This window comes from Myodes glareolus, chromosome 8 (assembly GCF_982192425.1).
Source record: "Myodes glareolus chromosome 8, mMyoGla1.1, whole genome shotgun sequence".
Lineage (NCBI taxonomy): Eukaryota > Metazoa > Chordata > Mammalia > Rodentia > Cricetidae > Myodes > Myodes glareolus.
In genome coordinates this window covers 71,216,997-71,232,963 of record NC_142033.1, presented here as the reverse complement: position 1 = coordinate 71,232,963, position 15,967 = coordinate 71,216,997, and the positions used below count along the sequence as shown (strand labels likewise).

General features: G+C 40.4%; 1 protein-coding gene across 4 annotated transcripts in view; it reads left to right on the top strand.

Moving 5' to 3' along the window:
- Htt (huntingtin) overlaps nt 1-15,967 on the top strand; it is a 153,257-nt gene that overhangs the window by 59,645 nt on the left and 77,645 nt on the right. For all 4 annotated transcript variants that reach the window (XM_085691996.2, XM_085691995.2, XM_085691997.2 and 1 more), the window contains 10 exons: nt 891-1,030; nt 3,186-3,249; nt 3,689-3,789; nt 4,174-4,320; nt 5,381-5,501; nt 6,879-6,955; nt 8,402-8,553; nt 9,569-9,771; nt 12,726-12,852; nt 14,283-14,410. In XM_085691996.2, the coding sequence (XP_085548122.2) occupies nt 891-1,030; nt 3,186-3,249; nt 3,689-3,789; nt 4,174-4,320; nt 5,381-5,501; nt 6,879-6,955; nt 8,402-8,553; nt 9,569-9,771; nt 12,726-12,852; nt 14,283-14,410 (1,260 nt within the window). The remainder of the gene's footprint in view (nt 1-890; nt 1,031-3,185; nt 3,250-3,688; nt 3,790-4,173; nt 4,321-5,380; nt 5,502-6,878; nt 6,956-8,401; nt 8,554-9,568; nt 9,772-12,725; nt 12,853-14,282; nt 14,411-15,967) is intronic.

The following is a 15,967-nucleotide window of genomic DNA, read 5'->3' as shown; positions in this document are numbered from 1 at the left end:
AAATCTAGGGAGGAGAATATCTTCCCTTCTTTAAATTTAATAACCTCAAAGTAATGTTTTTCTGGTTCCAACTTTTTTAAAGATTTAATTTTTTAATGGTGTGTGGGGGGGGAGAGAGAGAGAGAGAGAGAGAGAGAGAGAGAGAGAGAGAGAATGAGTTTGTGTATATAAGTGCAGTAGCTACAGAGGCCAGAAGATGGCCTTAGAACTGGAATTTTGGGTGATTATGAGTCATCTGATGTTGATGCTGGGAACCAGACTCAAGTCCTCCAAAAGATCAGTAAGCGCTTTTAGCTAGTGACTCATCTTTCCAACCACCAGCTCCTCTTTTTTAAAAGTTAAGTTTCAGTCAGTTGTACCTTTTGTGCAAAGGAGGTATGCTGATAGCACAGATTCTATTCTGGTAGGTAGTCTGTGTCTGGTCTGAGTCATCCGTGTATAGGATACTTACAGGTTAATGTTCCTAGGCTCTGAGACTGCAGGGGAAATAGCAGTACAAGACCCACTTAGCTTCCTTGTTCATCAGCAAAACCCAGTAACATTCAAGATTCTCCTTGATAGAAGTCCTTATGCAGGACCTGAGGCTCCTTTTCATATGGTGATAAGACTGTGCTGCTTCATCTTTAAATTGATGATTAGTGTTTCTGAGATTGTGGCTTAGGAGTCAAGTAATGGGAGGCAGGGAAAACAAAATTATGTGTAATGGACACACCGACTTTTAAACTCAAACATAGTAAGATAAAGATTTATCTTGAGTACTTTTGGGAACCTGAAGCTTTCTTGTTGGTGCTTACAAATAGAACAGGACAAAATAGGTACATGTATAAGGGTGCTGTCTTAAGATAGGGTGTCTGATTCTGATGCCTTCTGCCTTGGGCTGGGTTTTCCAGCACTGTGTCCTGAGTCTTTGCAGTAGCAGCTACAGTGACTTGGGATTACAACTGCTCATTGATATGTTGCCTCTGAAGAACAGCTCCTACTGGTTGGTGAGGACTGAACTGCTCGAAACCCTTGCAGAGATTGACTTCAGGTAAGGGAACCAAGTTTAGATTCAGAAGTTCAAATTAAGAACCAAAAGTCATGAAGCCTCTGTAGTTGGCATGGCTGTTGTGTATACTGCCTGTTAGCATCATCTGAGGTTCAGGAAGAGAACATGTGATAGTTTACAGTACTTTTGGTTGAACTCTGAATTTGTAGATTTTGATATTGAAAGAAGAATAGATTTTCTATTTGTCTTGGCTTTCTAGATGGTAGGAATTTAAAATATATGATTTAGTTTTATTATTTTTAATTATGCATGAGCATGTATGTATTTGGGCATGTTGGTATGTTCATGTGAGTGCAAGTGCCTGAGAAGGCCAGAGGCGTGACATCCCCTAGAGCAGAGTTAAATGGTTCTGAGCCTCTTGATATGGTTGCTGAGGAATGAACTCCCAATTTCTGAAAGAACAGAAAGTATTCCTAATTGCTGAGCCATCTTTCTAGCCCCCTTGGGTTTTTTTTTGTTTTTTTTGTTGTTGTTGTTGTTGTTTTGTTTTGTTTTTTTTTGAAACCTTGTTTCAAACTTTTAGAAAAGGCTTTAAGGCTATGTTTTAATGTACTTATCTTTATTCTGATTTAAGGAAGATAGCTGAGTAGTATTTTGTTTCAATTTAAATAAAACAGCTTGAGGGGTTAGGGAGGTGGATGCTTGCTGCACAAACAGGACTTAAATTTGATTCCAACACTCACGTGAAAGCAGGTGTGGTTATCTTAGCACTGGAGAAGTGGAGATAGATTGGGTCTCTGGGCCTTGCTGGTTAGGTAGCCACCTTGACTAGTTGAGTAGGCAAGCTTTAGGTTTAGGGAGAGACCCTGTCTTAAAATACAAGGTGGCTTTTCACCAAGCTGGTACTGAAATTTAAGAAGAAAACTCCCCCTAACCTTCAAAGCTGAAGCCCAAGTGAAGACAGTGGAAGCCCAGAAGACAGTGTGGAAGGTATCCATCCATGCATCACTCACCTTCCCCTTAGACGACCCAGATACCATAGTCTCAAGAACATTCCTGAGAGAAACAAGCTTGTCCGCTCTACCATAATCAAGTTCTCCTGACTACCAAGTCTTTCATGAAGAAGCTAGGCAACTCTGCTCACTGTAGTTGTCAAGACCAGAAGGCACCAGATCAAACAGACTGTAAATAAACTATAACATCAATGTGGCCAAAGTCTAAACACCCTTATCAGGCCTGATTATGTTGCTTTGGATGCTGCCAATAAGATTAAGATTATATAAATTGAGTCCAGCTAGCTAATTTTAAATACATATTTTAAAAACCATTAATTCCCTCCCACCCCCAAACCGAAAAACCTGACAAGGTAGATGGCTTCTAAGAAACATCTGAGTGACCTCTGGAGAAACACACACCACTTACCTACCTCCTATAAACAAAAATCCCCCAAAATGTAACATGTTATATCTTTCATTTCCTAAGAATACGTTTTGGTTAGAGATGTTCTCTTTTAACAGTTTCTCTTAGAAGGGAAATATATCTTAATTATTCAAATTTTTTGTGTGTGTGTTGTTACTGTTCTTTGCTTGTTTGTTTTGTTTTTGCTTGCATGTATGTGTATATACCACATATATGCAGTGCCTGTGGAGTCCAGAAAAGGGAATTGGGACTCTTGGAACTGGAGTTACAAGCAGTTGTGAACTGTCTGTGACTTCTGGGAATTGAACCCTGGTCCTCTGGAAGAGCAGCTAGTGCCCTTAACCATGAGTCATCTCTCCAGCTTGTTTGATTGATTTTTATAGCTACTGTAGACCCTGTGGGTTCCTGTTTCTCATCCGTAGAATATCTCTGAAGGATTGTCTCTGCAGTTAGGACTGTGGAATGGGGCACACAGCTGGTCACTTGGGTGGAAGCTGCAGTGTGTTTGTGTTTTCCCTCTCTGTGTTTGAGCTCATTCATAGAACACTTTTGAAGTAGTAGATATGTATTTTGATGTAAGACCCTTTATCCAGTGCTCACTTACTTAGTCAGGAATTTATAGATCATGAATCAGTCTATTTAAATACATTTGAGCTGTCTCTGAGAGACTTAGGGGCACTAGGGTAAGCTACTTTCATGTTTAGCTGGCTGAAGACTGCAGGCTAGCACTGTGTTTGCTAAATAAATGACATCACTGTTGAATATACTCTTTTGTTAGGCTGGTGAGTTTTTTGGAGGCAAAAGCAGAAAGTTTACACCGAGGGGCTCATCATTATACAGGGGTAAGCTATTCATTTTGTGAGACTGTATGCCCTACCTTCTGGAAACTTCTTAGCAGGGTCTCCCTAGTGGTATGACGTCTTGCTGAATGCCTGTGTTGTGTTATGTATTTAACTCTTTATAGTATGAGAGTTGTCAGTATATGGCATGAATTTAAGTCATCCCGAGTTCTTTCTGACTAGCTTTCCAGAATGCCTTCCTCATCTAGCTGGATTTGGTGGCACACTCCTTTAATCCCATCACTGGGGAGACAGAGGCAATCAGATCTTGATCTAAATAGTGAGTTTCAGACTAGCCAAAACCACATAATGAGATCATATCTCAAAAAAAAAATCCAAACTTCCCCACCCAAAACAACAACAACAAAAACCAGAAAATATCTTACATAAAATTCAGTTGATTTTAGAAATTACTTATTTTTATTTTTTTGTCTCTCTAAAGTTTTTAAAACTACAAGAACGAGTGCTTAATAACGTGGTCATTTATTTGCTTGGAGATGAAGACCCCAGGGTGCGACATGTTGCCGCAGCATCACTAACAAGGTGTTTACCAGTATTTATCCCTTTATTCCTTGGGTTAAAATATAAAGTATGAGAGTGGGAAAAGTAGATGGAATCAAAAGACTATATAATTTGATGTTTTTGACTAATTTTAGTTCCTTTTAATTATTTGAAAAGTACTTACTAAAGTTATTATTTGAAAAAGAAATGTACTAGCCTTCTATTGTTTTCTTTGTCAAAATTTGGACTTTAGAGACCAGCACTAAGAAGGGGAGTCCTGCCTATTTCTGCCTCCTGGGTGTAATCACTGTCCACAGCTCTGGCTGCTGTGGTGGGCATAGGTTTGGGTTAGCCATCTGGGGAAAGGTATGGTGTTGGGTGAATTTCATGTGCCTTCTGTATAGATCAGCTTTCCTTTCATGGCAGGCTTGTCCCAAAGCTGTTCTATAAATGTGACCAAGGACAGGCTGATCCAGTAGTGGCTGTAGCAAGAGATCAAAGCAGTGTTTACTTGAAACTCCTCATGCACGAGACGCAGCCACCATCACACTTCTCTGTCAGCACCATAACCAGGTACATTGTCCATAGCATCTTGACTTGTCAGCAAAGTGTGCCTCTCCTGGTGCCTGCTTTCCTGTTCTCTTTTCTTAAAATCATACACAACCTTTGGAGGAGAAGGCTATCGTTCATTAACAGGATATTTATTTGATATCATTATTTGCCACGACCCCCCTGTGGTTAAGTCTAACCTTAGTCACATAACAGTGATGTCCTCAGTCTTGCAATGAGTTCATAAAGTTCCTCATATTGACAGTTGTTTTTTGTTGTTGTTGCAAATGTCACATGCCATCTGAAAACTTGTCCATAGAAAATTTTCACTTTTTTAGTGTCCCTCCTAATCCATGGGTGGTCGGATAGCAAGGGTCCAACTGCTTCATACAGTGATGATTCTCAGGCTGATGTTGCTAGAGCATGGGCAGGGTCCGTTGGCCACATAACCTACCTGCTAGGTAGGTTGGCAGATCAGGAAAGCTCCATTGAATGTGCAGGTTTCACCAGAAAACGAGTTTGCAAAGATCGCAGTAGCAGTAAGATGTGCTTGGAACTCTTGTCTTTTACATTCTTTTTTCAGACTGGATTTACAGGATACCTTTCTTTTTGCTGATTTGAAACAACAAACAAAAAACAAAAACTTGACCAAATGACTTCCAAGCTCACATGGTAATTTGATAATTTCTTTTTTCTGGCTTGTAACTCAGCTCATCAAATTTTAAAGTCATTATTTCTAAATGACTATCATTTTTTCTCATGGAAAAACCAACTTGAGAATAAAAAAACAAACAAAATACAACTAACCAAACAAACAACAAACAACTAGCAGAACACTATAAAAATGTGGTGCATCTGGTGAGGGAGAAGTCAGGCCCTTTTTTAAAAAATGATAAGCAAACTTGGTCCAGTCATTTTTGGAGGACCTTTTGCACGTTAAGCAAGTACTCTGCTACTGAACCATATCCATCCTCATTTTCAGCCTCTATTTTACTTTGAAATCCATGTTGCTTTACCTACTCTGGAAAAAAGTTTAATCATAAACTTTTAAATGCCACTTGATTCTTTGTATTTTTCTTACTAGAATCTATAGAGGTTATAGTTTACTACCGAGCATAACAGACGTCACTATGGAAAACAATCTCTCAAGAGTTGTTGCTGCAGTTTCTCATGGACTCATTACATCCACCACACGGGCGCTCACAGTAAGTCTCCTGCTCGGGCTTAGGGAGACTGCCTTGCATGCCTTTTATGGCCAAAGTAGGACAGTTCTGTGTGAGGGTCCTTTTCCTGGGGTGCTTGAGAAGGAAATTTTCTTCTTTCAGCAGACTCCCAAATAATCCATACTCATTGTAAACTAATTCATCCCTATCTAAAGAGTCATCAAATGGAAACTCTTAAACAGTCCATGTGGGTATGTTAGCAGGTAAAGGCCTTTAAAGGCCTTTGGTTCTGAGCCTGATGACCCTAGGACACACACAGTGAAGAGAGAAAATGGACTCCCCAAAGTCCTCTGACCTCTGTATATGCATGTGGCATAGGTGTACATGTTCTATCTCCCAAATAGAAATTTAAGAATTTAAAAACACCACAATCTGAATTAATAATGCACCAAAAGTTTAGAATGCCTCTGGTATAATTGACTCTGACTTGGTAACTTATACTAAAGGAATAGATTAGAAATGCCAACTAAGTTTTTGTTTTGTTTTAAGTCATGATGAAACTGGAAAAGAACTAATAGCTAAGAATCTAAGAATTATTATATTCCAGTTACAATAAATACTAACACAGTAATATGTTAGACACATGTTGATATGCTGCTTTAGAGAATTTAATGATATGGCAAGATATTACCTGAGTTTTAGTACAGAATGAGAAAGGAAGAATATAAAACTCTTGGCAGTGTAGTTTGATACCAGGTTAGAAAAGTAATAGTCATATATGTAGTCTTTACAAACTCAGATAAAGGACAGAGAGAGAATTGCCAAGATGAGTTTTCAGGATTGTGGTTAACTTTCATTTTCTTACTTGTAGTTTTCAATTACTGGTAAGTTTTTTTTTTAAATAATCAAGTGTGACTTTTATAATCAGAAAGCAGAATATACAAAAGTAATGGTTCCTTTTCATTTATATGACTTGGACAATATAAAGTTGAGATTCAGCCATCTTGCTAAGTAAATGCTTTTCAAACCTAAATTTGTTTAAGATATCATAAACTTCATTTTAATTGTGATCTGTACATATCAAGCACTTCTCTGCTCTGGAGATTTATGTTAGTCAGCTTGAGCTGAAGTCTTGAGGAAGAAAGGGAGAAACTTCCAGGGAGACTTTGAGTGTAGGACAATTAGAGTTCCTGGCAGTAGCTGCTAGCTGCCCTTTCTTGGGTTATACACTAGTTTTACTAGTAGGTGTGTCTAGCTTTGTTGTTTAAAGCATGTCTGTGTCCGGTGGTGGGATAGCTATCCTGTAGTTGTTACAGATCTAGTTTTCATTTCATTTTGTTTGAGTATAGGTCTGAGAGGTTAAGTTCAGTATGCCTTTGGTGGTGTTTGCTGTGACTTTTCCATTCCTTTCTCCTGCAGTTTGGATGTTGTGAAGCCTTGTGTCTTCTTTCAGCAGCCTTTCCAGTTTGCACTTGGAGCTTAGGTTGGCATTGTGGGTATGTATGTTCCTCAGCGTACAGTCAACCACCCACACAGCACAGACACAGCTACTGGCACCCCTCCTCTTTTTTCTACTCCCCTTCCGTTCTTTTCTCTCCCCTCCTCCCCTCTCCTCCCCTCCCTTCCCCTTTCCTATCTTCCTTTACCCCCCCCCACCTTTCTTTTCCCTCCCCTTCCCTTTTTTTCCTTTTATGTTGGACCTGTTTGGCTTTTGTTTGAAAAATATATGATGGAATACATGTTTCTCCTGTATGAGGTATGTGATACAAGTGAAGGAACTGTTGGGGACAATGTAACAATTGTGACTCTAATGACTATCATCAGGTGCTTGTAACCATGTTTTGGGTTTGAGGGTGGGAGCTGTGAATTCATTTAAGGAATTTTCATATGTAGGTAAAAACTTTCTAATTAATTTGGTTCATTCAAAAATTACTAGGTAAGGGCTGGAGAGATGGCTCAGAGGTTAAGAGCACTGACTGCTCTTCCAGAGGTCCTGAGTTCAATTCCCAGCAACCACATGGTGGCTCATAATCATCTGTACTGAGATCTGGTGCTCTCTTCTGGTGTGCAGCATATATGTAGGGAAAACGCTGTATACATAATTAATAAATACATTTAAAAAATTACTAGGTAATAAAAGTCAGTTATGTTTTAGCATCCAGAATTGTGATGAAGGGTGTGCTTTAGGAAGTAGCGTACTACTTCTGTTTCCCAACAAAAGAATTTCCCCAATACGTCACCAACTACCAGCTAGGAATCATTTAGAATTTTCTCAACACTAATGAGTAAGCCTTCATTTGTGTGCTGACAACTGAGTAACTTTGGTGTTTCCTGTCACATCTGAAAGAAAGTCTGCAGATTTCTTCTGAGTGTCAGTATGTAACAAATTGACAGTTGCTTGAAGTGATTGCTTTATGACCTAGAGTGATTGCTTCTGTTCTTTCCATGAATCGTGACTGAAAAAATTACAGGTTCCAATCATAGGTCCTGCAGTAGACTTGACTTTTGAGCACTTTTGACATTGGAGTACAATCTGCTAAGTCAGAAAGGAAAGAAAGTTAAATCTTATCAGAATAAACATTCTAATTTCTTGATGAAATCTACTGCATGATTTCATTTCTCAAGTGACTTTTATGGAGTCCTGATATACAGGAAGGGGATTAGTTGGTTAGCAGTGGCTCACACCTCTAATCTCAGCACTTGGTAAACAAAGGCAGGATGATTGACACACTTTTCAGACCAGCGTAGGCTACATAGTGTGTTCCAGGCCACGGGGACTACATAAATGAGAGTGAGACCTGGTCTTAAGAAACCCAAAACACATCAACAAACAAAGTAAAAAGGTAAAATGGATGTCTCATGTACTTTTTTCATGGGGACATTAGAGAGTAAGACTAAATGCTTGAAAATTCGTGTTTGACTTTGGAAATGTCTACTTCCAGAGTGCCCCCACTGAGTGCCTCTGATGAGTCCAGGAAGAGCTGCACTGTTGGAATGGCCTCCATGATTCTCACCTTGCTTTCATCAGCTTGGTTCCCATTGGATCTCTCAGCCCATCAGGATGCCTTAATTTTGGCTGGAAACTTGCTTGCGGGTACTAGTAACAAGTGGAGATGGGTTCTCAGACATAATTGTAATTTGCTTGTGAGGGGTACACAGATTATAAGAACATAAGAGTTATTTGGGGGATGGCTTAATCCAGATTTTAGACGTCTGTTTATGTGGATGTATATGAGGGGAGTTGTTAAGTGCTGAGTATTTTTAGAGTAGACTAGCACCTCAATTTTGCTGTGGGTAAACTGATTTGAGTTTTGTTCTGAGTGCCTTGTGCCACGCAGTGGCTTGGCTCAGGGACTATAACAGAAGAGCTGTATTCTCCAGGTAGTATAGATCATCTGGGGATACATGCAGACACACACAGAAACAGCAGAGCAACTATATATACTCTCCTTTGGTCAGATTTATAGGCACATAGAAAAATATCAGGTGAAGTATTGCATATGTGAAGATTTGGAGAACTGAAAGATTATGTAATATTGAAGGAATATAGGTTACTGTGGATATCGCATGAGGACAAGGATAAGAATGGAGAATGTGGCCAGCCAGGTCAGAAATCATTGAATCTACATGGGGGTAAAGTTCTAGTTCTCACTGAGAAGTAATTGACTTGTCCTGTTTGTCATTGATGTGTTTTATGGAAGGAACTACGTTGATTTGTGTTCTAGAAAAATCTTTCAACTGACCTGAGTTTGGGTTGGAGTTTGTAGGTGCAGGGTGTTCATGTTGAAGTTTGGCAAAAGACCGAACCATGAGTGCAGTTTTGGAAGTAGAGAAAGGGGATGAAGAGAGTATAAAGGAGGCAGCATCTCCTGACCTGATCTCCAACTGTATCAGTTGTGAGAATCACACCCACAGCTGGAGACTAGTTGTGATGTTTTTGGAGAACTGGAGTTTGGGGTGCAAATAGCACTTTTATATGAGTTTAAGACATCTGTTTAGATACAGAGCTCCAATAGTGTGTTAGCATAGATCAGTATGAGAAACTTAGGCTACAACTGCTTCCCGTCCCACACATTAGAAGTGGAGTAATGTGTGTGCCTGTGTCACAGCCAGTGCCCCCAAGTCTCTGAGAAGTTCGTGGGCCTCTGAAGAAGAAGCCAATTCAGCATCTACCAGACAGGAGGAAGTTTGGCCTGCTCTGGGTGACCGGACACTGGTGCCCATGGTAGAACAGCTTTTCTCCCACCTGCTGAAGGTGATCAATATCTGTGCTCACGTCTTGGATGATGTGACTCCTGGACCAGCAATTAAGGTAACTTTTTACTGGGAGGCAGCCATTATCATCTGTTTTAATGACTGGGCTTCCTGAACATCCATGTTAGCAGAATGTTCCTTATTTCTTGCTGTAAGTAAAGAAAACAGTGTATTCAGACATTGTATGTAACATAAAAATGTATTTAGTACTCTTTTTTTTTTGGTTTCAGCCATAAAACTCAGAAGTGATATTCTCCCTAAATCTCCTGGTTTTCTTCACTGCTTTCTCCTTCTCATCAGTGTATCAGCCTCCTTCCTTCGGCTCGGGCTCTGACTTTTGTGTCGAGATCTTTGGGCCTTTCTGGCAGGATTGTGTTCCTCCTCTTGAGCCATCCATTCTTTAAATCCTACTCTTTCTGGTTTCTGATACCACCTTTCAGAGTACATCCTGCCGTGGTTATTCATTTCAGTTTTATAGGGACTTTAACAGCTTTCCTGTTCTTCTCTGGACTACTTTATATCCCGAGTGATATGGCTTCTTGTATTTCTTCCAACATCCTGCACTGTCTGGTTCAGTTTTTCCTGTCCGATGTTAAAGGTGTCCTACTGTGGATCATTCACTTTCTTTCTACTCTGTGGGATTCTCTGCCATAGAGGGAATTCTCCATGTCCATACCAGCCAGAGCATTAGTCACTGACCACATGTGACACTATGTTCTTGAAATGTGGCTCATGTGTCTTGAGAACTGAACTGACTATATAGCCACTTATTGCTGATGTGCCCATTGTCAGGGGCTTCAGCTGTGCTGAGTTGCAGTTCAGTGTGCCCGCTCTCCTGGTGATGCTTCTGTGAGACTGACTCCAGTGTGTGTTAGCCAGACCCTGGCCATCTTATCTTCTTTCCTCTTTGTACCTACTCTCTCCCCTCACTTTGTACTCACATGACAGAAACAGAAACCACCACAGCTTTATTTTAGGTCACTATTCTTTGCTTTTTCTGTTAAATACTTTGTTTAAAAATCTACATAAGGCTGGGTGGTAGTGGTACATGCATTTAATTCCAGTACTTAGGAGAAGCAGGTGGATCTGAGTTTGAGGCCAGCCTCATCTACAGATCAAGTTGTAGGACGGCCAGGGCTACACAGAGAAAATTCCCGCCTTGAAAAACCAAACCAACCAACCAACCAACCAAACAAACAAACAAACAAAAACAATAACATAAGTGCATCTACATGTACAGATCCATAAACATCTCTTTGACATGTTCATTAATACATACCTCCTCTTTTCTGGGTTATGGTATAAACTGGTGTATCTCATTTAAAATACTACACTGGTCTGTTTATAGAAATTAAATTATTGAGATAATTCACATTCCATAAAATTCAAGTGTACAATTCAGTTTTTTTTAAAGATGTACTTATTATATATGCACAGCATTTTGCCTGTATGGTCGCCTTCACACCACATGAGGGTACCAGATCTCATTACAGGCAGTTGTGAGCCACTATGTGGTTGCTGGGAATTGAACTCAGGACTGCTAGAAGAGCAGTGCATGGAAGGAGGCAGGAAGGCTGCAGAGGGCAGATGAGAGACTACGACACTGAAGAACCTTTTGGTGGAGAAAAACCTGCTACAAAGCCACCAAGGGTACAAGACCATCAAGTGGTTAAGCAGTGCTCTTAACCACTGAGCCATCTCTCTAGCCCCTCAGTTTTATTTTTTGAGCCTGGGTCTTACTCTGTAGACCAACTGCCCTGGAACTTCCTATTTATCCCAGACTGGCCTCTGACTCATGGTGATTCTCTCAACTCAGCTCCCTGAGTCACCACCTGTTTTTTTTTTATTTTTTTAAATTGTGCCACGGAGTTGTACGCCATCACTACAGTCAACCCTCTAGGTAACTCCAAAATCCTGCCGTGCCCCTGGCTCTGGACAACCATTACTCTGCTTGTGCTTCTCCTGGACTGTCCTGTTGATGGTCTTGTACCCTTGGTGGCTTTGTAGCAGGTTTTTCTCCACCAAAAGGTTCTTCAGTGTCGTAGTCTCTCATCTGCCCTCTGCAGCCTTCCTGCCTCCTTCCATGCACTGTTTGACTACAGCCATTTGTCCTGATATTTTGGTAACTATTTCTCACCATTTTAATAGCTGCGAACTCCAAGGTCAAGGCACTGACAGATTTGATCCTTGGTAAAGACTGGGTTTCTCATGGTAGACGGGGTAAAGAAACTCCTGGATTCTCTTTTCATAGGATCACTGATCCTGCATATGAGTATCCTGCCATCATGACTTCATCTCACTGAAATCCCTTCCCCTATCTCTGTGATTTCAACAGATGGATAGGGCAGGGACACAAACAGTGAGTTTACCCTTTGCTGAGGCCAGGAAGGGAGTGAGGAACAGAGCAAAGTCCTGATGTGCCAGCCTCTTCCGTGTTGTATCTTCTCTCCTGTCCCAACTTTCCTCTTTGTGTGTAGGAGCCTGATTGTCCCTTACAGCCTTGGGGTTGCATATTTTAAAGTATGGGCCACATCTGGGCTATTGACTTGTAGCTTTGCTGAGTTTCCACTGTGATACTGAGCAGGTGGTTTTATCCCAAACCCTATTTCCTCACTTGAGAAAATGAAATTTCAAATGTTGAAATATTAAATGTTGAAATGTGCTTGCTCATGTGATGGTTCACATAAAATGTCCTGATTGCCTGCTATTAAAGGGTTTGGGGGTGCCGTTCACTTCTGGTTCTTTTAACTCCCTCGTGTTCCTCCCTTTCCCAACACATTCTCAGTGCTGGTGTGAGGAAGTTCAGAGCCATACCTGCTATGTACAGTTGTGTGGGTGGAAGTAGAATTATATCTATAGTATCTGAGCTCTGTAGTAAAAACTCAAAGTTCATGAAGTTGCCTGGGCTAGTACTTTCCAGTACAGAGTAGGACTGTGTGTATTAACAGTTTTAGTTTAGTTTTTGCTTCCTGTATTGACTTTATCCTGTTATATTTTTGTTTTCTCTTTTAGGCAGCTTTGCCTTCTCTAACAAATCCCCCTTCTCTAAGTCCTATTCGACGGAAAGGGAAGGAGAAAGAACCAGGAGAACAAGCTTCTGCTCCAATGAGTCCCAAAAAAGGTGGTGAGGCCAGTGCAGGTAGGAAATAGTTTCATGGCCAGGTTGCTAGCAGTGGTACAGAAGTGTATGTACCTTATGGGAATCTGGTTCATAGCAGTACTATCAGGGAAGGGTTCTCTGGGTGCCCATTCGTGTCTGCATGATAAACTGTCAGTTTACTTACTCAGGAGGCTGCTTGCTATACAAGGAGTCTGCCTTGCTTTTACTTTCTTCCTTCTCTTCTTCAATTTTTAGTAAAGGAAAGAACAAAGATGGCTAGGAATAGATGAGGGTGGAGGTAGTAGAAAACAGTGTGGGAGGAATTATAAGGGAAATGGAGAATTTGTGTTTGGGAGAGGTAACAAGACAGTGGGAGCCAGGTATGATGCATCTTTAATCCATCTACTTCGAAGGCTGAGGCTTGAGGATTAGAATTTGAGGCCTGTGTGACTTTTGAAGTGATAGCTATGTAAAGTAGAAGAGGGCAGAGACGGAAAGACACAGTGGAGCCGAAGTCATCTGATTTGGGAGGAGTCTAGAAAGCACAAAGGCTTCTGTACTTGAGGAGATATCAGGGCAGAAGGGCCAGAATTTTGGCATAGTTAAAGTAACAGAGTCCCTGTCTATGCTCTTGTTGGGATGGGAATCAGAGGGCGACCTCTGTGCCTTGTAGGCTACCTGCTGTGCACATCCTCTCACAGCAGTTTTAGTACATGCATGCTGAGAAACACTTTGTATGTAAGCCTCATATATGCTTACATACATATATGGTTCAATACTTGTGATTTTTTTTTATGGTGAGAAAGCTTTAAATCTTCCCTGGTGATTTTCATGTATTTGATAAATTATTAACTTTGTAGCTGTACAATAGGCCTTTTAAAGGTACTACTAGGTAAATATTTTGTATTCCTTGACTAACTATGATATCTTAAGAGATGCTCTTTCTAAGGATTGGCTATAGTAATGCAGGAGGATTTACCTGCTTAAAAGCTGCAGGCTTGAAAATATGATCGATGGTCTCTCAAACCATTGAGAAGTTCTTAAACCTGGAGGAAACTGCTCTGCTTGGCACTTTAGAGATGTATATGTCTGTTATAGTTTTCAGAACATGTCCACATTACCTGATTAATTGCTTAATGGCCTCAGAGATCCTGAGGTTGACTGTAGCCATTTAGTCAGCAGAGGAGAATGGCTGAAACCACACACAGCTAATTAGCCTCGATGTTCTTATGTTCATCGTTTTTTTTTGTTTTTTTTATTCTTTCGCTCCCAGACTCTTAGTATCTTAGTCAATTATTCATTGCCTCCCAGCACACATATTTCAAAGTCGGGGGGAAAGACCTGAATGTTTCTGCTAGACCATTTTGAAAAGTCATCACAGTAATTGCTATTAAATTTGAAGTTTTTTCCTTGGATCTAAAAGTTTAAATTTTGGGATTTTGTTTGTTTGTTTGCTTTTTCTTTCTAAGCCTCTCGACAATCAGATACCTCAGGACCTGTCACAGCAAGTAAATCATCATCTTTGGGGAGTTTCTACCATCTCCCTTCCTACCTCAAACTCCATGACGTCCTGAAAGCCACTCATGCCAACTATAAGGTATTGCCCCTGCTTATTTCTAAACATGTGTTTCCAGTGGGATGCATGTCCACGTAACCATGTTACACTTACATAGAAAGAAGCCCTGTGACATAATACTTATATTTTTCTTTCCATGTTTGTCTTCTAGCATGGTTTATGGTAACTTAACAGATATTTAGGCTTTTTGTATTAGAGAAATGATCTCCTGTGGTCTCTGGATGTTGTTTGTTTATTGACTTCCCAAGAATACCTTGGGTTCAGAGACATTTCTCAAGGACTTCTGGTGCTCAGCACATAATCCTGTTTAGAGGTAAGATGCGTCACTGTCATGTCCTGAAGATACACAGCCAAGCCAAGTAGGTTTCCTGTACCTTCTCCCTCTGTGAGCCTCATAATAAAGTGCAACCTCCCAACACAAAACAAGATTATAGTCTCAAGGGGGAAAAGCAGGTGTTCACTGCAGACCTATAACCTGAGTATCTGCCATCTTTTGGGTGCTTTCTATCAATGTAGACACTACTTTGTCAGGTGGCCCCTGATTCAGCTTTGTACCACTTTCTGGATGATGGTGTCTGGGTTTGCATTCTTTTTTTTTTCTAATTATTCTAGCATTATTAATGAATAATTTTATACCTCTGCCCTTCTTGATTTGAAATCCTTTCTTTATCAAATCCTAAAATCTCATGATTGTATAGTTTTATTTACGTTTTTGTTACACCAGTTGGTCATTCATGTATTAGCACATTTTTTAAATTTTTAATTAATTAATTTTAAGATTGGAGTCTTGTCTGTCTAACCTTGGCTTGACTAGTACTAGCCTCAAATCTCAACAGAAAACAGCTATCATTCCCCTTCCTTACAGTTTTTATATTCTCTCAAGTGTTAGGAATGATAGTTTTCCTGCTTAAAGACTACATTTTCCAGCTTCCTTTATGGACTATGGAAGTCATTTCTGCCTATAAAGGGCAGCATCCCAACTTCTTCTGTTAGTACTTTAGCCATCCACATATAGGTGACAAAATATTCCCTTCCATGAATAAACATGGGAGAGAGACTAGACCTTTCTTCCCATCTTCTATCTCTCTACAGCTGCTTTTGTATAATCTAGCAGGTGTAGCTCTGGGATGATTGGGGTCAATCTCAGTGTGCCAAGGTCAGGAAAGGACACCCATCAATGAGACCTGATCCTAAGACCTAGAAAAACACAATGATGTTATGTGGGATTAAGGGTCCAGTGAAGAATGAGCTCTACTCCAATCAGCGAAGAGATCCTTCTTTCCCCTGGGAGGAGGAGACTGATGGAAGTAGAGGAAACAGGAGAAGAGTGAGTAGGCAGGGCATTCAGAGCTAAAATGAAGGAAAGACAAGGTGAGCAGACACACAGCAAGGAGGAATAGCTAATCAAAATACACAAACTGAAGAGTTGAAGATGAGCTGGATGGCCCATGGCCTATTAGTTCCCTTTCAGAGGTTGCCCATACTGTTTTTAGGGATTTGGGGTGTCAATCTTTTGGTAATGACTTCAAGGCTGACATATGGTCAGTGAGGAGAGCAGCAATTAGAGTACCTCAGAAT